The sequence below is a fragment of the Podarcis bocagei genome (assembly GCF_964188305.1).
Source record: "Podarcis bocagei genome assembly, chromosome: 7".
Classification (NCBI taxonomy): Eukaryota; Metazoa; Chordata; class Lepidosauria; order Squamata; family Lacertidae; genus Podarcis; species Podarcis bocagei.
The window spans coordinates 54,085,786-54,107,907 of record NC_138132.1 but is presented as its reverse complement, the minus strand read 5'-3'; the positions used below and the strand labels follow the sequence as shown (position 1 = coordinate 54,107,907).

Genomic DNA, 22,122 nt, shown 5'->3' with positions numbered 1-22,122 from the left:
GGAACCTCCATATATAAGAGCAGCATGTGGCAACTATGAAAAGGCAAGTACTATGCTAGGGATTTATTACTGAAAATAAATCTCCCAGAATTGTACTGCATTTTATATCAGGGTGGATGTGGGGGGTATTTTTCAGCCTGAGTTCTGCGTGGGGTGGGGTGAGGGTGGTAAGCTATAGCTGAGGTGAATAGTGTGGAGAAAATGAATGTGGAAAGATTTTGTTTTTCCTTCTCAGTGCTAAAAATCATGGATGTCTACCTCCAGTGTGGGAGGCAGTGTGCTTCTGAATACCGGTTGCTAGGAATCCCAAGTGCAGAGAATGCTCTTGCTCTCAGATCCTGTTTGTGGGCATCCTATAAACATTTGCTTGGCCACTGTAAGAACAAGATGCTTGACTAGATGGGCCACTTGCCTGCTCCAGCAAGCTTGGACTTCTTATGAGTTGGAGGGTTCCTTGTAGACTTAGTCTACTGGTCCAATGAAATTCTGGTTGCTCCACAATGTGTGGATGGTCACTACTTTAGATGGCTTTCAATTGGAAGTGGATAAATTTGGAGAAGAGAGCTCTATCAATGACTGCTAGCTATGATATAGATGGAGTGTTGGTCTAGGCTGGACCAGGGTTCAAATCCACACTCAGCCAAGGACATAACAGGTTCAAATCCACACTCAGCCAAGGACATAACAGGCTGACATAACATTGATCCATCACTGTGCCTCTCAGCCTCTCAACAGAGTTGTTTTGGGGACTGGTTGAGAAGGGGAAGGACCATGTATGCCACCTTGAGATCCTTGGAGGAAAAGGTGTGATATAAATGCAATAAGTAAATTCAATGTGTGTGTGTAAAAAATATCAAAGTGCAGAACTTTATACGCCCAAATGGCACCATCCATATAAAGGAAGTATCAGAAAGCTTGGAAGAACTCCAGCATTTGCAGAAATATTTATGGGGCAAACCAAAAAGGGAAGGGCAAAGGTAGAGGAAAGAAAAGGTCACAGATGAGAGCTGGCAGGGCCTGTCGTTTTCTTTGGAGGCCAGGATTGAGAGCTAGCTTTGGACAGGGAGGAGATTCTGTATCAGTTCACAGTTTTTGCGTTTTAGATACTTTGCTGCTGATTTTTCCCTCTTTTATTTTTTATGCTGCTGCTGCTGCTGTTACAAGAATCTGCATTTTATTATGCATTCCCCATTATTATAATTGTATCTACATAACTGTTTTGATTTTTATCTTGTCTAGATGTTATTGTTATGTTATGTTATGTTATGTTTTGCTGTGTTGTGTTATGTTATGTTTTATGTTACATAATGTATTGACATTTGTATTCTATTTGTAAACCACCCTGTAGTTTTTTGACAAAATATATAAATGTATTTAGTTTTCCTATCATTTGAGAAACAGAAAGTGTGTGTTCATGAGATACACAAACACACACACTTGAGACTGTGTGTGTAGGTACTTAATTATATGTTTATCAGCTCTGTTGTATGCACATTTACTTAGAAGAAAACTCATTAATTTCAATGGGTTTTACTCCCCATCTGATGTGCTATCAATGGGATTTACTCCCAAAGATCTGTGCATAGAATTGCAACTTGTATGTATGTGTTTACACAGAGAGAGAGAGAGCAGCAGCACATTTAATATTTGAGTATTCATTATGATTTATGTATGATGCAAAGCTCTTATATTTGCTAATCCATTTACTTGCATCATTACTGAAATAGTTTTAAGCTTGAGAGGGCTGCTTTGAAAGCCGGGCCAAAGCTGTGAACATCAAAAGCTGATTGCAAGTCAAACCCCCTTGTGCTTTATTAAATATTTGAAGGATAAATAAAAACAGAATGACTACTAGATGGGTATGAAATAAATAATACCTATTAAGAACACAGGTAAACATACATCCATAATGTAACATGCCCATTGCAGAGCTTGAACGTGCAGAGGGGAAACGCGTGGTTTTAAGATCCAAATTCATGGAAGAAAAAAGGGAGAAGAAAAACATTCCACCCGCAGTGCCAAGAACACTTACCCGGAAATAAATTCTGTTAAAATAAATGGGGTTACTTTTTGAGGAAAGAATGCCAAAATTAAAAACCAGGAGAGAAAGAGTGGATCGAATGGGTGCGGTTGCCTCCTCTTCAGTCTTCCTGAAGCCACCAGATCCCGACTCCTGAACATATTAAGCAATTAAGTCCACTCAATGATTTCGGTGGGGTTTCCATGATTGAGGACCGGAGAGCATCTGCTGTGTAAGGACAATGGGCAGGCAGGGCGTGGGGCGAGGTTGTTGAAAATAGAATCTTGACTCAGGAGCCAGTCGTTCGAAGTATCCCCGCCCGCTCCCCACTGAACATCAATTCGGATCATAAAAGTGAATGCGGATCAAAGTTCCGGGTGGTTCTGGCTCCTCAGCAGGCTCCGGAGCTCAAATCGCGGGGAAACCGAAGTGAAGTCCCCAAGGAAGTTACCATCTCTCTCTCTTTTTTCTCTGCCTAACCCTTTCGTGGGAAAGACGGCTGGAATATCGGCGCTCTCTCCGCGACAAAAGGGTAGTGGAACAAAAGGGCCATAATAAATAATACTCCTTTAGAGCGCAGGGTAGTCGGATTTAGGAGCAGGTTTGCGCGCGACTCCAGAGAGAACTGACGCTGGCCACGTTTGTAAGGGTGGGGTGGATGGGACACTTAAAAAGGAAAAAATATGCGGCAGTTTCCTAGAATTAGGAGAAATACGGTAACACACTAGAGACGCTCAGGCCACCAATCAAAGGCCCCCGAGCTTGTGATTGGGTAATTTAATGTCTCTTCTCCATTGCCGAAAATGAATGAAATTGACTAGAACGCCTCGTGGCTGGAGAGAGAGGGAACTTACATTTATTAAAAAAAACACAATAAGAAGAAAGGCGTGGGTAAATGGTGTCTGAGCATATGCAAAGAGCTTTCCCTTTGAGCATCAGTAGCAGCCACCGCACTTAGGAGCACAAAGAGTTTCCAAAGCTTCCGCTGAATCCGGCTTCATTCCTTGGAAATGATCAGAGGGCAGAGAAATAGGAAAAGGTCGTCGCTCGACGGTCAGTCACTTGCTTTGCACGCAAAAGTTCCCAGGTTAAATCCCTGGTATATCCAGTTAAGAAAGGATCAGGTAGACGCATGGGCGTAGCCAGCCAAAGTTGTGAGCTTTTCTTGGGAAATCAGGGGTAATACCCCATAAATGGGGGGGGAGGCTTCTGCTGGGGGTACGGGGACAGAACCTTAGATAATTGAGTACTTTGAATGCTTTACAATAATATTTGTGGATCTAGGGGGGCGGCTGCCCCCCCCTTGGCTACGCCCACGGGTAGACGACGATATGGGAAATAGCTACGGGGGTGAAGCTAGCCGGGTTTTTTGCTGCGGGCCTCCAGGGGCGTCCCAATGCTTGTCACTGAGGCTCCCAGTCTGTGTGGGTATGCCCGCAGATGTGAGTGGAGGGATGCCAAGCTGAATCTTTGACCCGGGTGAAATAAAGCCTAGTTTTGCCCCTGCCCTCTGGCTGATACCTGGGAGGGGGGTTGTGAGTTGGATGGAGTTGGACATTAAAGTATTACTGAGTCAAAGCACTGGTCCATCTAGCTCACTTGCCTATACAGAGAGCCGCACTATTAGGATTCAAGCAGCGGGAGATTGAACCCCAAAACTTCTGCATGCAAAGCAGATGCTCTACCACTGAACTACTGCCCTTCCACTTCACTTAATGAATGGAAATGTTTTGGAGAGCCCCATAGCAGCCAAGTCACTGAGGGGTCTTCGCCCCCCCCAAAAAAAATATTTGAGAAAATCAATCACCCCCTAAGTTGATGGGCATTGCCATTCAAATTGTGTTTGTACCATGTCATGTGATCTATTATGTGGGGCGGGGCTTACCTGGGCCCCCCAATAGTTTATTCAAGTTGCCACCCCTGGAGAGCCCAAAGAAACTTCCCCTAGACCAGCCTGCTGTCCTCTGCTGTCCTCTGCCAGGAGTACAGCCTTACCACTTTCCATTCAGTTTCTCCCAGAGAGGAGGATAATTCTATAGTGGGGGTGCACAGATAGGTAGTCTTCATTACAAAGAAGTGTATAATGAATTTCATTGCTCCAATACCTTTTATTTCCAGCTAGCAAGAGTTTGAGAAACACTGTGCTTCTCATTAACTGTATTAATTGAATTATTACTTTTTATTTAATATATTTTTGATTGATTTTCCAATATCATTCCAATAGCAGCCTCATTATGACAATACCAATTGTGCCCAATTAATACAATTATTAATGCCAGTTATTCAAATGTCAAATGATACGATTTAATTAAACTGGCCCCCTCACATGCTAGAGGGGGCCAGTTTAATCTAACTGAATTAATATTAGTACTAGTTTGGCACCACCCACACTTTGGAACTCCCTGCCTATTGATATCATGCAGATGCCTTTACTGCACTCTTTTCAGTGCCTGCTAAAAACATCTCCATTTAGGCAAGCCTGCCCAGATATGTAGAAAGTTTATGTATATTTTCATCTGTTCTTAACTTGTAATTGATTTTAATTTTTAAAAATGTTTTAAATAGTTGTTTTCAACTGTTTTTCCTGTTAATTAAAAAAAAAGCAGATTGCTTTGAGAGGTTTTTTTACTAAAAAATCAAGTGGTATAGGATTCTTATGAAATCAATTAAAATCAATTAATATATTATATCATATCATAATCAGCGATAATTCAAGATTGTAGTGCTCCTGTACAAAGCCCTAAATGGCACAGGGACCAAGTACTTGCAGGTTCATCTCCCCCAATTCCTGCCTGCCAGTGCTTTGAGATCTGCAGCAAAGTCCTCTTCACAGCACAGCCAGTGAGTATGGCTTGGGACAGGTCCTTCTCCATGGTGGCACCGTTTCTGGAACTGCCTCCTGGGGAAGTGCACCTGCTTCCTACATTGTTCACATTTATTTGTGGGCTAAAGACATGTTTTACTTGCGGGCTTTTGAAACACAAATGTTTGTGGCATGAGTTGCTAACCTTTTGCCCTCCAGATGTTTTGCTGAACTACAAGTCCCATCATCCCTCACTACTGGCCATAGGAGTCAATTTATAGGGAATGAAGGCCTCGCCCCCCCTAAAATATTTGAGGGGGCCATGCCCCCCAAAGTTGCTGGGCATTGCCACTCAAATGGTGTGAGTGCACTGCATCATGTGATGGATTGTGTGGGGTGGGGAGAAGAAGAATAAGAGGAGGAGGAGTTTGGATTTACCGGTAATATCCCACTTTATCACTACCCTAAGGAGTCTCAAAGCAGCTAACAATCTCCTTTCCCTTCCTCCCCCACAACAAACACTCTGTGGGGTGAGTGGGGCTGAGAGACTTCAGAGAAGTGTGACTAGCCCAAGGTCACCCAGCAGCTGCATGTGGAAGAGTGGGGAATCGAAACCAGTACACCAGATTACGAGTCCACCGCTCTTAAGTTCACACCTCTGATACTGCCAGGGCCTGATAGCAATTGGAATCCAGCAAAATCTGGAGGACTACTAGGCCCCCCCAGCTCACCCCCAGTATATTGCAGTCTTGACATTACAGTCATACCTTGGTTCTCAAACAGAATCCATTCCAGAAGTATGTTTGACGTCTGAAAACTTTCGGAAACCAAGGCGCTGCTTCGGATTGGCTGCAGGAGCTTCCTGCACTCAATCAGAAGCTGCAGAAGCCACGTCGGACATTTGGCTGCCCAAAAAAGTTCACACACCAGAACACTTACTTCTGGGTTTGCGGCGTTCGTGAGCCAAAATTTTTGAGTCACAAGGCGCTTGAGAACCAAGGTACAACTGGACTTGGATTTAGTGTTGAATAATGTGTTTTCAGAAATGATGTATAGATTGTGTTTTGATGTCATTTCATCTCTCTGAACTCCCATGAGAGAAAGTGGGGGGTATAAAAATGAAACAAATAAATAAATAGCAAGAACCTGGAGTGTACGAGCAGAATAAAATAGTATGGCATTTTGAGCCTTCAAAAAATGCTCTAAAAATTATCTTGCCCATCATCTTTTTAATGTGGCTTTTAATCATCATAAAATTAACATGAAATTAGTACATATATATTTGGCACCTTTCCCTTCAAGGAACTCGAGGCAGCTCACATTTTTCTCCTCACACCAACCCTGTGAGGTAGGTGAAAGAAAAAGAGGGAGGGAGAGAGAAGAGGAAGTAACTGGTCCAATGTTGCCCAGTGGCTTTCATGGCTAAGGGTGGAGCTCAGCTGAACCTCCCTCAATGGGCATCCTTAACTGCTACACCACACTGGTGGTGTGAGAGAGCTGATATAGCTCGGTGGCTCAGAAACCTGAGCTATAAAATCCCTGGTTTAAAGGCTGCCTTAGCCACAAAATAGGCAAACCACCTTCTCACAGCCTCAGTCCTCTCCCACATCTTCAATATGGGGGTGAATAGTAACATAGGACTTGCCGATCAGAAGGTTGGTGGTTCGAATCCCCGTGATGGGGTGAGCTCCTGTTGCTCAATGCCTGCTCCTGCCAACCTAGCAGTTCGAAAGCACACCAAAATGTGCAAGTAGATGAATAGGTACCGCTCCAGCGGGAAGGTAAATGGCATTTCCGTGAGCTGCTCTGGTTGCGCCAGAAGCGGCATAGTCATGCTGGCCACATGACCCAGAAGCTGTACGCCGGCTCCCTCGGCCAATAAAGTTAGATGAGCGCCGCAACCCCAGAGTCGGTCATGACTGGACCTAAATGGTCAGGGGTCCCTTTACCTTTACCTTTACATGCATGTGAAGAACTTTAGAGTAGGGGGTGGGCAGACATCAAGTTTATCTTATATGCTTTGGGGCTGCTTTGTTACTAAAAATCCAATATCTGCACACGGGAACCATGTGCAAAAAGACATATATTTAGATTTGGTTTTTTTAAGGGAGGGTCCTTCTGAGCACATTCTGAACCCCAGGAATTTGTTTATCAGGACTGAGTTGAGTGCGTGGCCTTTCACACCCAAAATTGCTGCTTTCTTCATTTCAGCAACCTTATTTTGGTAGGAAACATCCTCTCAGTGCTGCTATCCCTAGACAATTAAGAAACGGAAACACTTGGAGATCTATTGCAAATTATTGGAATCGACCAGAAAATCCTTTCTGCTCAGCCTTGCTTTGAAATATTCTGAACTACTCTATAAATGTTTCTGTGGTTGTAGCAACTGAAGAAGCTGCCATTAAATAATTGTTGCAGCTGTGGTAACAAGCACTGGATTTGCAGGACCTGGGTGCAAATCTCATAAACTGAGGCAAGGCATATGCCCCCAACCTCGGTTTTCTACAGTTTGTAAAAATGCAAGCACTAGTGAAGCTTCTCACATGGTGGTTGTGAAGGAAAACTGTCAAAAGGCATTTTTTCTGGCTACAATGCTGTGTAAATAGTCATGTTTATTATCAGTAGTAATAACAACAGTAATTGTGTTAATAGATTGCTGAATAAAGCACTGAATAAGAATAGCACCAACTACCCTAACTGGAACTACAACCTGGTTAAAGCAATGTTAAATCTTACGATTTTTAGTCCATTTATCTATTGATTAAATGTGCATTCAGTCTGAACCCATCCAAGGAGCTTCCTTGCCAGAAAGAAGATTCTCCTCCAAATGTCACTTGCAAAAGCAAGGAAGAGACAACACTGTGGTCGTATCCATCAGCCAAAGAACCACTGATTGCTATTCAGGAAGAACACCAGCAAGGAAAGATCAGCCTGGCCTGAACTGCTTTTAGCATTTAAAGCCTTAAAGAACTTGGGATCTGGTTACCTAAGAGACTGCACTCCACTGCATATACACTGCATGTACCAGAGGTGCACTTGGTTTGTACTAGAAACTGGAAACTCCAGCCCTCTGGAATAAGGTCCCAGCTGAAATTAGACAAGTGTCCAGAGTCTTGTTATTTAGGCAGCTACTGAAGATGCTTTTCAGAAGTTAGTTAACAGACAGGATGTATGTTTCTTTTGTTGTCTCTTTACGGTGGGTGTTTTGTTTAGCAATGTCAGCACTGGATCTAAGAGAACTTCACGTTTCCATGTTTTTGTTATTCTTCTAATTATAATCTTCCAGTACTTTTGTGCATAACGACATGGTAATATGCTTCATTCTGCATTTTGTACTCCCAGCATATTTTCAAATAATTATAATCTGATCCTTTTTAACCAGAGATGCTGGGAACTGAAGCTGGGACCTTCTGCACCACAAGCAAGTTTTCTGTCTCTGAGCTCCAGTCCGCCATAGGCTCGGCTTTTCAGCCAGGCAATTATGCTGAGGGGCAAGGTTTGACCAGAGTTCAAAAGTTCCCTGGTTCAATTCCCAGCATCTCAATATACGACCGAGAGAGATTCACTGTCTGAAACCCTGGAGAGCTGCTACCAGTCTGTGTAGGCAGTACTGATCAGGCTGCAGTCCAAGAATCTGACTCTAAGACAGCTTCTTGTGCTCTTAAACTGGCTTGCAAAAAGGACCCAGCAATGCCCTGTAGCAGGTGACCCGTATGTTTCAAAAGTGAGGAATCAAGGAACCCCCATTGGCTGTATCCCTTCCTTTAATCCACAGCAGGTGAATTTCTAAAAGAATCAGTTAAAACTCTCTTCTGTCATGTAACAGGGAGGAAGCGCTGTTGTTTGTTGCTTTGGCTGACAGCACTGGAAAGAGACACATGATACAAAAAAGCTCCCATTGTTTGTCAGGCCATACTTTGCCAGATTAAATTGGGATGGGGTGGCGGGGGGGAGGGATAGACACTTCTTACGCCCCCTGCTCCTCGTGTCTAAAGTTCTAAGTGAGTTTGGCATTTGGATTTCTCGATATTCCCTTGCACAGGCTCCGCGAGGCCAAAATAAACTCAAAGTCCATGCAGGAGGCAGAGAGGCAGAGTCTTATAGACCCCGGAGTAACAAACAAGCCATTGTTCTTCAAGGAAGGCTTCGTCTCCCTACAGCCATTCCGCCAGTGTAAGGAGGGCAGCACCCACATCCTGTCATCTTAAGTAGGCAGACCCTGGTCAAGTTTGGGGGGGGGGGGAAACTGCTTGGTTTGCAGAGGTGTCAGGTAGCATCATAGGAGAATCAGAAGAGCCCTGTTGGATCAGCTCAAAGGTCCATCCAGCTCAGCATCCTGCTCTCACAGTGGCCAACCTGGTGCTTATTGGAAGCTCTTGAGGAGGACCTGGGCAAGTGCAACAGCACTTTCCCCACTTGCAATTCCCAGTGGTATATACTGCCTCTGACACTGGAGACAGAACATAACCATCAGGTACAGCCTTCTCCTCCACAAATCTGTCTAACCTCTTTTTTAAACCATCCAGCCCTGCATCTTGCTATAGCAAATTCCATAGTCTTAACTATGTTCGGTATGAAGAAACACCACCTTTTGCCTGTCCTGAATATTCAGATTCACTGCATGGCCCCACGTTCTAGTATTATATTGGGGAGAGAGAGTAGGGGAAGAGCTCTTAATCCAAGCCATGCATAAATTTATTCATCACTAGCAGGTCTCCTTACTTCCCTTTTGTCTAAACAAAAAAAGCTCCAGATGTTGTAAACTTTCCTTTGTTAGCAGTCAGAGCCTAACTGAAAGCAGGAGCTTGACCATCTGTGAAATGGACACAGCCATAGTAAGCTTTGTATAAGAATCAGCTCCATCCTATTATTGTACTCCCCCTACCCCCTGGTGACAGGCTACTTCCTGCACACTCACAATTCCAGCTATTTATCTAGAGGATGACTATGGGGTAGGTAGAGTGAAAGGGAAGGGCCTATTCTTTTACAATCTGAATTCTGCTGGATCTAACCCCAGGTCCCATCTAGTTAAAGCAGAAGTCTTCAGCTTTTTCACACTGTTGCTTAATTCTTTCCTATATAGTTCTATGGTGGTTATATTGCTGTTGCGACCCATCTTACATCAGGCCACAACCTGGCAGTGGGTCTGGACTCCCAACCCGTCCATTGAAGGCTAAGGAGTTAATGCAATTTGTTTCCACCAGCAGCCAGTTCAACATTCCACTGATTGTGCACAGAATCTGATATTCAAATGTATGTTTCTTCTGAAAGCGGAGGTTTCATTTAGCTATCATAGTAGCAACTGTGCCTCTTCTTTAATTTTTTTTTTAAAAATGTAGGAAGGGTGGTTATTGGTTTGTTTTTGTTTTATGTATTTTGTGTTCTTATGTTGTATTTTTATGTTGTGAGCCACCCTGTGATCTTAAGATTAAAGGCAGTATACAAATTTAAACAACAATAATGAATACCATCATTAATAACTATTGAACTAGCTATGATATATGCATACTGTTGATAGAGCAGTTTGGGTGGTTTTATTATCTTTGCCTGCTCACCCCCAAGTTTCCCAGGATTTATTTTCTTCCTTTCTGAACAAAAATACAACCCAAATGCAGCTACAGCAATCCGGCTTGGTCCAATAATACTACAGCCAGTGACTCACTTTTAAGGAAAAATTAAGGTTGACACGGAACATATCCAACATTTCCTCAGGCATGGGGGCTGTGTTTCCTTTTAAAACTTGGTTTTAGATTTTAAAACTTGTTCCCTTTTAAAACTTGGGGTTTACATTTAAAATTATTATTTGGCTTTCCTGTCACTGAAATCTAAATTTAGTTGTCTCCTTCAAGGAGAAAAAAATAATAATAACTGGAAGTAAATGGTGAAAGCTTTTGTCACTCGGAGGCAGAGAGAGAAGAACTGGAGGACTGTTTTAAAAAAAGAAGGAAGGAAAAAGACTTCAGCAGTTTAGGCTTATATGGATGAAATCTCTTGTAGGCAGGGATAAAAGGAGGCTGTAATCTTAAGCATCCATCATGGGAAGCATATTGCATTGAAATCACTGGGATTTACCTCCAAGCAATAGACTAATTAAGACTGAACCGAAACACCAAACCATTGCATTTTTAGTTGAATTGATTCTAGTTAAAACTTAAATCTAGGTATCAGCAACAGTAAAACAAAAGTAGGCCTTCTTTCATTAGAAATGAATTTGAATGTCCACTGGGAGTGTGTGTCCCCCCCAAAAAAATTAATATCCTGAACTTTTTATACTTTTAGAAACCTGGTGCGGGAACACATCCAATGCCACTGCCTCAAATAAGATTTCAGCAATAACAGTTCTGCATTTTTCAAAGAAACAAAGATGGTGTTGGGAAGAGGATAAAAGTATGTTTAAGGGGAAAGAAAGGTAATTTGAAAAGGTATATAAGGTGGTAAAATATATTACAGTCGTCAGCACAAAAAGCCAGCCATTACCAGCATCAAATTGCATATAATTGAGCCAGCATCACCAATCACATATAACAGATCAAACGTTCATGTCACCTCCAATATCACCTTTCTGGACAGAGTCTGTTCACACATGCAAATGTGAATCACCAAGGATTGAAAAATCAAGTGATTTTGACACAGTTGCATGTGCAACATAGTATGTCCCATGATTACCCGAAGTGTTGTACTGCTGAATGCCCCATTTGTGAGAAAGCTATAAAATCCTCCTTTGCTAGGAGTAGAAAAAAATCCAGTCAAGTCCAGGGATCACCAGGTCACCACTTGGATGCTCTATTGTAAAATCAACCATTATCAGGTCCTACCTTTGGTAGGGGAAAATCAGCCCTAATGGATTCAACAATTCCTCTAGAAAGAATTGTCTGACTTCAAGCAATATTCCAGGGCTATTTATTTCCCTTCTTATTGACTCACACTGTAATTTTCACATCTCATTGGCATTCAACTCCCACCTGACAATTCTATCCTTTATATATCTACCAACTAAGATTTCACTTCATGCATCTGACAAAGAGGGTTTGTGTACACAAACACTTATTTTAAATTTCAGTCTTCAAGGTACAAGACTTTGGGGAGTGATGGATTGTAGAGCTTGCCTTAAATACATGGATTTGCCTCAGAGAATTTCCTCTGAATAACAGCTATCTAATACTTGAGGGAAGCAGTCTGCACATGCTTAGAGGTACCATTGGCTTTATTTCACCTCCTGCAGAGCGGGGGCTGCAAGCAGCATAACAGACAAGGATGGGGGGGATGGGCTGGGACTGTCCTACCACACACCAAGAATGGGGAATCTGTGGTTCTTCCTGTTTCTTGACTGCAGTTCCCCCATCCCTAACCATTGAGTATGCTATCTGGGGCTGATGGGAGTTGTAGTCCATCAACATCTGGAGTGCCACAGGTTTCCCCATCCCTGACTGAAGCTAGGTCTGCTCAGTGGTTAATAATAATCGTAACTAATCATCTCACTTTTTAAATTTAAATTGAAGGGTGGGCCTCCTTCCTCCACCACCATTGCCACTGGCCCACATCAAGCGTGGGAAATCAGCCAAAGTTTCCAGCTGAACAACAAGAGCAAAATTCTTAGGCTAATGTTGGCTTTAAACCCAGAACCTCCATAACCCAATGTTTAAAACATGAAATTGAGCAGGGCAGAAGTAAACACATAGAAGAGGGTAGGATGAAAGCAAGAAGTTGAGTCCCATTGCTGCTGCAATCAGTGGGACTTTGCAATCCAGGAACTATTCATTCTTTAATTGTAGCAGTTATTTGAGGCAGGGATGGTTGTATAACAGTATTTTTAAAAATAAAAAAGTTCTGCTTTTTCAGGAGTTCCTGAAAAGAAGACTGAGAGGGGGACCCTCCAGAGAGAAAGCTGTGAGCAGACTATTGCAATTATTACAATTCTTTATAATTTGGGGATGTGACTTGCACCCAAAGTCCTGGTATCAGGAATATCAGTAGGTAGCTGATAGAGTATTCTCTCTTTCTTTTGCTATGATCCTAAAGGGCTCCATGAGAAATAAATGTGCTAATAATCCCCAAAATAGGAGCTACAACTAGATTGCTGTATGACTAGATAGTAAACATTTTGGATCCTATAATAAAGCAGGGAATGCCGACCAGATGCAGAATTTTAATTGACTGGTTCCAAGTTCTTCAATTTAAACAAATGGCATATACACAAAACCTCTCTAAAATATTTTGAAAATAAGACAACAATTTAATAAACTGAAACATTCATGTTTATTAAAAGAAAAGGCCATGTTTGATTTTTAACAATTCTCTAATTACAATACCTGGGCCAAAATAAATACCCTGAAAATATTTACAAGTGTGTCCTAAATGTACATCTTTGATTATTGTAAATTCCCTCCTCCCTAACAAACTGAGCTCCTCTCTGAACCAATTTAAGTTTACCGTCTCAATAAAATTGTGAGACCCACTATTCTGTGGCCATTTACTTGAGAGAAATTCTCCTTCAGCAGAAGTATATCTGGGTATACACGCTTAGGCAGGTAGTAACTCTGTCTTACTGGTGGATAGATAGGCAAATGGAAAGACTAGATGCAGGGATTTTAATAACTTGGCAATTGGTATATACAGTGGCGTAGCGTGGGGGGTGCAGGGGGCCGCACCAGGCGCAACATCTGGGGGTTAGGGTTAGGGGGCGCAAATCCACGGGTTAGGGGGCGCAACTCCATGGGTTAGGGGGCGCAAATTACTTGCCTTGCCCTGGGTGCTGACAACCCACGCTACGCCACTGGGTATATAGCACTTTCCCTTAAATGCTCCCCATATATCAAGGACAGTCTACATTTAATCTTGAGGGGTCTGGATTTGTTGTTTAAAAGAAACTCTATGATCCACTACTGTGTGTTGTATTTTCAAAGTAAGAGTGACTATTTAGTACTCTCTTTGCTTGAGCTGGATGTGGGCTTTCCCAAGAAGAAAAGGCAAAATGGTTTGGGGTTTGAGAAGAGTGACAACTAAACGAGGACATGGAACATGGTTATAAACATGGCAGAAGTAAACAGGGCACAGTTTTTATTTCTTATAATGCACAAATCTGGGGTCAGCTAATTATGTCAATGCGGGATGCATAAAAGAAAATGCTCTTTGACAGACTGTGCTATGGAATTCACTGCCACAAGATGTGGTGGCAGCTTTAAAAGCAGCATTGGCCAACTTCATGGAAGAGGAGAGGGTCTGCCAATAGCTTTCCATCATGATAGCTAAATGGAGCCTTCACATATAAAGGAAGTATCCCTCTGTATAATACCAGTTGCAAACCACAGGGGAGGTCTGTTCCTTTCAGGTCCTGCTTGTGGGCTTTCCAGAGGCATCTGGGCAGCCACTGTGAAAACCAGGCACTAGATCAGGAGTGTTGGACTGTGGCTCCCATCAGCCCTAGCTAGTGTGGCCAATGGTCAGGGATGATAGGAGTTGCAGTCCATAAATAACTGAGTCACTAAAGGCTCCTCAACACCTCACCTATGAAGCTCCTTTTATGCTTGAAACTCTAAAAAGGCACAACTAATCTGTACTCTTGTGATCCTAAACATACACTCTTGGTTAAGAGTATAACAGATGCCTAGCTTGGCTGAGACAAGATTCTTCGCAAGAATCCTCACAATCTGCAGGCACTGGGCTGCCCATCAAAAATCAGCTAGTGACTTCCCCTACGCCTAGTTCTGCCATGCATTTCTTTCAGCCGTCCTCAACACAGCCCTGCAGGGTAGACCAGTGGATTGTCCCCATTATTACAGGCAGAAGCAGAGAGGTTGCCATATCCCACCAAAAGAGGCTTTATAACTAGAGATGGAGAAACTGGCCCTTCAGAAGGTGTGTGTTGGTTGGTTGGTTGGTTGGTTGGTTGGTTGGTTGGTTGGTTGGTTGGTTTTTACTATAGTTCCCATCCTCCCTTTTTAGTCTGCTGGCTGGGGCTGATGGGAGTTGGAGTTCAACAACATCTAGAGGGTCACACATTCCTAACCCTGGGGTACACCCTGCCCCTCCCTCCCATACAGTACTTGTATTCTTTAGATGTATTTTTTTTGCTACAGCTCTTCCCCACCTGCCCCAAACTGTCCACCTTTATTCTCTTCCACAGAAGACTTGAAATCAATGTAAATTCATCCAAATATTGGATTTGGAGTGGAAAGGGGGGGTTACTAATAACTAGGGAAAACATTTATTAGAAAACAGATTTTTTTATTTTAAAAAAAGGAAAGAGAAGAGAAAACAAGAGATCCCAGTATCTAGCACCCCACCCTAAACATCTTTTTAAACCCCCCCCCCCCATTTGAAATGTGGCCATAGCTATGGGCTGTAATAGATTCTTAATCCTGAAGGTTAAGAAATAACAATTTACGGTACCTTCTAAGCGGAGACCCACCGCGACTCAAATGTATATTGCCTTTCTTCACTACCAGCCTATCCTTCACAAACACAGACACTTCGCCGTTGTTGCAAAATGCTTGCAGGCTAGCGGGAAAGAGTAGCGCTTTATCCATGCTCAGAAACACATTACCTACTTATGTATTTTCATCATGGGCGTAGCCAAGGAGGGGCACGGAGGGGCAGCTGTCCCCCCCCCATCAATGAAAATCAGTAAAAATACATAGATGAGGTTCTGCCCCCCCCCTAACAAGAGGCCTGCCCCGCCAGACACAAAAGGCTTGCTCCCCCCCCTACAAAAATCCAGGCCACGCCTATTATTATTATTATTATTATTATTATTATTATTATTATTATTATTATTATTATCATTATTATTATCATTATTATTATTAAACAGTGGTGCTGAAGGCGGTATAAGGGAATGGGGAATCCCGGGCGAAGCTTACCAATCTAACCTCCTGTAAGAAGTTCCTATTGCGCTGACAGAGATTTTGGTTAAGGACGCAATTCCTTGGACGTCCTATGGAACTTCGTGGGATTCTCCCTTCGAGGCGGAAGCTACGGAGCTGCAGAGGGATTCGCTTGCACGACTGCAGTCCTTGATCCCATTTTGGGGGAGCAGATCCCAGTTTGTTTAGTGAGACTTGCTTCCCAGTAAGCGGTCTAGAGGATCCTATTCTATCAGCCTTTCCTTTGAAATCAGACTCAGGTATTAAATCGGTAGAGCTGCTTGCCAGCAGATAAATCGCATCGCAATCGGGACACTACTTCGAATCTATTAATTCGAATCGGGATGTTAATTTGAAAAGTGTTGTAGCGCAGCTTTTTGGGGGGAGGGGGGATGTGGAGAACAAAACCCAGGTGACCTCCCTTGGGCATTCTCCTGTGTGTGACACATTTAAAACACAAGCAATGACAATGTTCGTTTATCTAAGCACCGAGATATAAAAGCTATTATTATTATTATTATTATTATTATTATTATTATTATTATTATTATTATTATTATTATTATTATTATTAGACATCAAGATTTCGGAACCAACTTAGGAAACCAGCCTCTTTTCTTCTTCTTTTGTCTTCCAGCACAAGCCGGAATAAAGGCAAGGGGGGGGTAAATGAATAGAAAATAATCTACCCGAAAATAAAGTGAGGAGGGGGGACAAAGAGAATAAAAAATGGTGTAGGAGAGCATAATTAAACTGCTTCATTTAAAAAATAAGCGTTACATTGCCTGCTTTAATTTTTTTTTTAATCTATATTATTTTGTCTGCAAGCCGGTGGATTTAAGAATCGGGGTAGTGAATGTTCCCATTCCTCTCGTTGGGGAATGGGTTTCACTCCGATTTACTACATCTGTGGCAGGAACTCCCCCCGCCCCCCGTGATTGCTAGGAGATTTTTATTCTATTATTATTATTCTTATTACAGTATTATTATTATTCCTCCTCATTAGGAGCTACACTAAAGCTCTCCAACGGCGTGATCTTAACTACTCAAAAGGAAGTCCCATAAAATTTATTGGGGCTTACTCCCAGGTAAAGAGCGTTAGGATTGCTCCTAAGCGCGACAGCGATTTTCGTTCCGACAGCTTCGCACTTATCCGCAAGTGACCCTAGCGCAACTCTGGAGGGCGATTTTACTCGGAAGCGAGAGTCAAGGCATCCGTTGGGGATACTTTCCATGAAACATATTTAGAATTGCAGCTTTAAACCGGGTTTTGAACTTCGAAGGCTAACCCTACATTGCCTGGGGCCGTTCTTGTCCTGATCCCGTGTCAAGACCATTCACAAGTGACGCGCCTCTCAGAGACCTCCCTGGTCTCGATTTTTTTCCCCATCTCCTCAGCTGCCTTGCAGGCCTGCACTTCGTTTTTCTTATCATATTTTCGAAGGGTGAAGAGTGAAAGGGGAGGAGGGCTGTAAGCAGGAAAACTGCAGAAATTCACACAAACATGCGGCAGACTTTTTGAGGAGAAATAAACAGCACGGATTTATTTATTTTTTTCCAAGAATGAGTACAACAATTAAGACCACATAAGACAAAACAAACGTGACAGAGAATTCAAAGAGAATGTGTTTTTTCCCTAAATGCATTTTGTCGGTTTTTAAAGGATCAGTTCAGAGTGGGAAATCTATTTTACAATTTTTTTAAAAAATCACACACTTGTTGTTTTCTATCTCTCTGTTTTTCTACTGAAAGTATCAGATACTTTACTCTTTAAAAAAATGTGTGTGTTTTCCAATACTTCCCATCCACAACAGTTCATCAAGGGGAAACAACAATAAATTATTCATTTTTTTGTAATTCACTTTTAAAAGGGAAAAGGGACTTTTGATGCGTATTTGTTCACAAAACCCGAAGAAAACAGGAGGACGTGTACTGATCATTAATTTGACAGATGGAAAAAGATGGGCAACATGGGAAATTTTTAAAGGAATAATCCAGTGAACTCAACTTTAAATATTATATTAATAATGGCTCTCCACTTAAGCCTGATTTCCACACATATTTACAACGCAATAAACAGAAACTCCCCTCCAAAAAAAAAACCCCCCCAAAACCCCCAACACCAAAACGTATACTTTTATATAGCTGTATCTATAATTATTTCTTTCCCTTTCAAAAAAAAATCCTATAAATGGTCGTTGTGGAAATGGTGATTCTCTATAAGTTAACATTGTCCGAGATCACCGTCCTTTTTTCTTTTCACAAAATAAGTTTTGCCACTGTCCTTTACTAATATATTTAACTTTCGTTAAAAAGATGCCTCCTCAACTCCCCCAAGTATAATTAACATGAATTGAAAGAAGGCACTGAAGAACACCCCCCCCCCCGCACGCACGCGCGCGCGCGCACCCCAAACAGGGATTTTAGGGTTCGTAAAGTTCTATTTTGTGAGGCGGGTCACTTTTTCGCCCCAGTCTTTCGTTTGAATAAGAGGTCGTTTAAAAACAAAGCACAGCGCTAATTTCCTTCTATGCAATCTGAAGGGTTGGCTTAAACCCCCTCCCTTGTTTGTTTGTTTGTTTGTTTGTTTGTTTGTTTGTTTGTTTGTGTTTCCCAGGAGTCGCTCAATCAATACTTAGTGCAGTCATAGGAATAAGGGGTGGTGGTGTGGCGGTATATGGAGGGCGCAGCTCTATAGGGGATCTGACAGGTGGAGTTGGTGCTCACCTGTTGCTCGCTCAGCGCTGTCGAGGTCTCTAGCCCCAGCCGGTGAGTGTTGAACATTTCCCGCACGTTGGAGAAGTTCTGCTGTTGCGCCCCGAAGGCGTGGCTGGGCAGGTGGTGGTTGATCTCCGACGTGTGGTTCAGGTACCAGGAGGCGGCGGCGGCCGTGGCTTGGCCGCCGGCTTGGTGGTGAGGGAGAGCGTGGTGGTGATGATGGTGGTGATGGTGGTGGTGGCTGGGGGTGAGGGTCCCCTCCTGCTGCTGCCCCCCGCCCGAGGCCAGATTCATGGAGGTGAGGGGCGAAGAGGCGCCGTTGCTTTGCTGCTGCTCCGAGATGGAGGCGGCGGCTTCCTCCAAGGTGGTGGGCACACACAGGTGAGCGTTCCTCTCGCCCGTGTAGAGGCTCATGGCGCGCATGCTGCATTGGTAGCTGCCCCCGGATTCCCCCAAGCCCCCCTGGCTACAGGCCTGGCTGTAGATGGACGGGGCTTGCGCCTGGGCGTACCCGAGGGGCAAGGAGGACACCATCCCGGCCGTCCTGCTGACGGGGCTGAGCTCGCCCGGCGGCGAAGTCCGTAGAGTCATGATGTTCTCCACGCTGAACCCCGACAGCCCGTTGGTGCCGGCGCCCGGGTGGTGGGGATCACCCGGCAGCGAGCTCTCGGTGGACACCGACGGCGTGGACGCCACGCTCCGCGGGCTGTCCTGCAGGGCGCTGCCGCTCTCTGGGCTGAGGGTCTCTACCTTGGTGATGATGGGCAGGTCCGGAGAGGAAGCCTCGCTCTTGATGACGATCTTCTTCTCAGACGGGGCGGCCGAGGAAGAAGGCGGCGGCGGGGCAGAGGCGGACAAGGAGGCGTTGCCGCCGGCGTTGTTGGACTGCGGCGTGTCCTTGGAGACGTCGGCGGCCTTCAGGGTCTCCTTGAGGTGCCTTTCCCGGAGCGTGTCGTCCTTCTCCTTGGAGACGTCTTTCTTCTTGAAGCGCCGGCGGCGTCGGAGGAAGCTGCCGTTCTCGAACATATTGTAAGAATCCGGATCGAGGGTCCAGTAGCTCCCTTTGCCCGGCTTCTTGTCGTCGCGAGGCACCTTCACGAAGCACTCGTTGAGCGAGAGGTTGTGGCGAATGGAGTTTTGCCAGCCCTGCTTGTTTTCCCGGTAGAAAGGGAAGCGGTCCATGATGAACTGGTAGATGCCGTTCAAGGTGATCTTCTTATCCGGCGCGTTCTGGATCGCCATGGTGATCAAGGCGATGTAGCTGTAGGGCGGCTTCACCAAGTCTTTGGGCGCAGTGGGCTGGTGAGGGTGGTAAGGCCCGTACGAGCGCCCCATACCGCCCGCGTACTGGTCGGGGTGTCCCGGGTAGACCCCCATGGAGCCCGCCATGCTGCCGTAAGTCCCAGCCGTCCGGTAATAGTTCTGCTCGCTCAGATAAGGGACCACTCCCAGGGCGTTGGGGTCCGAGACGGAGTAGCGGGCCTGCATGGCGTCGGTTTTTTCAAAAAAATTCCCCTCCCTCCAAAAACGACAACAAAGTCAGATCTGGTAGAGGGAGGGCGAAGAAGGAAGGGGGAAATGTGCCCCCCTATGGCCTAGTCGCGTTGTTCTCGGGAGGCCAAATCGCTGCCCCCCGCCCGCCCCCTCCAATCTCCTCCGCTGAGCGAGGCCTCCTCCTCCTCCTCAGAGCCAAAACATTCTCCGAAGCTCCTTTGCAAAATGGTCGAAACTCTCAAGCTCTTGCGCGGCGATCTGTCGCTGGGATCTCCTCCCGCATGGTTGAAAAGTGACGGCGATGCTCTTGGAAAGAGGAGCAGCGCAATCAGTGCACCGGCGTACCAAGTTTGTTTGTTTTTTTTCTTTCTTTCTGAAAAGCAAAAGCAAAAAAGCAAAAACAAAAAAGCGCGACGACAGGCCAACTGGACGGATGGAGAGGCAGATTTTCGCAAAGGAGGGAGGGGAATGACAGCAATAATCTTGCAAGAAGAAAGGGATGAAGCCCTATCGCTCAGGGCTCTTGCTTGCTCCGCTGTCTCTGCCCGCAAAGGCTCGCGACCCGCCGGCTCCGTTTGTCCCGGGTGAAAGCGGAGCGCGTGTAAACAAAAACAAGCCGTCGGAATCCAAATAAACGGTTCCTGTGCCGGCGACGCGCGCGCCACTCTGGAGCACAGCGCGAGGGGAGCCTCCGGGAAGCCCCGCGCCAGGCGAACTCCCCATCGAGGGCTGGAGAAAAGTTTCCAAAACTTCCCTTGCGGAAGGCCCGTTTTTACTCCTCACTGGCCACGCCTCCGCCCTGCGGTCTCATCCAATGGCGGCCCGGCTCGGGCTCGGGAGAGCCAATGGGAGAGTCGGAGGAGAGCGCCGTAAGGACGCGGCGGGGCTCCGGGAAGCGCGGCGAAGTTCGGGGTGGCTTCTGGCGTCCGCCTTCGCGGGTGGAACAGGGGCGATTCTGGAGCGCGAGGAGCAGGGTGGGTGCCGGGTGGGAGAGGTGCGATCGGTGGGATCCGAGGTCTGATTCGGTTTAAAGCCGAATCAGAAGTCGTTACGCAAAGGCATCCGCGTTCTCAATTTAATTCCATCTATTTTAAAGATTGGAGCCACCATCTCCGAAAAGGCTACTGTTCTAAAATATTTCCCCGCACTGGCAAATCTCCTATATGAAGCGAATTTTCCTTTTCAGGGTCGTTCGACTTTTTTAAAAAATGAAATCTCTCCTCATCCGACACCAGCGATAACAATGCCTGAGCGCCAGTCTAGGCTCTTTTCTTAAATTTTAAAGGGCGCTTAAGACAGCGCAGGGGATTTGTTCGCTCCCCTGTACCCGATGCGCCAAATCGATTTGCACTGCAAAGGAAAAAGCAAAGTTGTTTTTTTAAAAAAATAGAATTACTTGACACCTCCGTCCTAACCTCATTTAACACCTCGGTCCTAAATACCTGAGATTAAGTTCCAAGGAAAGTGCTTCCCCCGCTCTCTTTTTTTTCCTTTTTTCTTTTTACCACCGAGGCTCCTGCTTCGAATGAAATTGTGTAGATTTCAGTTGAGATTTCTTGCGCGTCGAGAGTGCCTAACGACTTCACAGCTAATGTGCTTCAATTTAGACATTCAGTTTCTTTAAAAAGATGGCTTGAAAGGGATTTTGTTAGACTGACGACGCCCCCTCGCCGCCGCCCAATTCGACCCTCTAATTATTCCATTAGAGGCAATTAGGTTTGGTTAATTAGGGACGCGAGCCCTCAACCTAGGTGTGATCTCTCTCCCCCCCCCCATAATTTCCCGGGTCGGGACGCTCCGCTGTGCAAAACAACTGCAAACGGGGCGGAGAGGAGAGGAAAACAATTATATTTTATTCCTTCACTTCCAATTCCATTATTATTATTAAAAATCTGACAGTCAATTTCGATGTTTAAACCATATCCAAACTCATTTAGGCTTGCTTCCTTCCTCCCCACCCCGGTTTAAATGTGTTTTTCCCACAAAATTTCTGCTGCGATTTTTAAAATGAATAATATGGCTCCGGGGACGGGTGAAGTGCTCACCGGAATGTTTTACGGTGCAATTCCTAGGCGGGTATGTTTTTTAATCCCACTACGATAGAGGGGGGGCTTTATTCCTAGGTAAGTGTGAGGCTAGAAAGTGAGGCAGAACATTTCCAAACTGATAACAGACCTATAAGTGTCGACGGCTCCTTTTGCCGCCCCAAGCTTCTATTTGATTTG

The 22,122-nt window shown here is 44.8% G+C and overlaps 2 protein-coding genes across 3 annotated transcripts in view; both read right to left on the bottom strand.

The window, feature by feature from the left end:
* FOXL1 (forkhead box L1) overlaps positions 1-22,122 on the bottom strand; it is a 32,039-nt gene that overhangs the window by 8,606 nt on the left and 1,311 nt on the right. The window lies entirely within an intron of this gene.
* Positions 1,634-20,644, bottom strand: FOXC2 (forkhead box C2). 2 transcript variants are annotated; one of them, XM_081201213.1, is made up of 2 exons: positions 18,413-20,644; positions 1,634-2,537 (listed from the first exon to the last, which is right to left on the bottom strand). In XM_081201213.1, the coding sequence occupies exons 1-2, from the start codon at positions 19,889-19,891 to the stop codon at positions 2,496-2,498; spliced, it is 1,521 nt and encodes a 506-aa protein (XP_081057339.1). In that variant the 5' UTR covers positions 19,892-20,644; the 3' UTR covers positions 1,634-2,495. The 2 variants fall into 2 exon arrangements, with proteins under 2 accessions (XP_081057339.1, XP_081057338.1); XM_081201212.1 differs by lacking the exon at positions 1,634-2,537 and adding an exon at positions 15,182-15,320.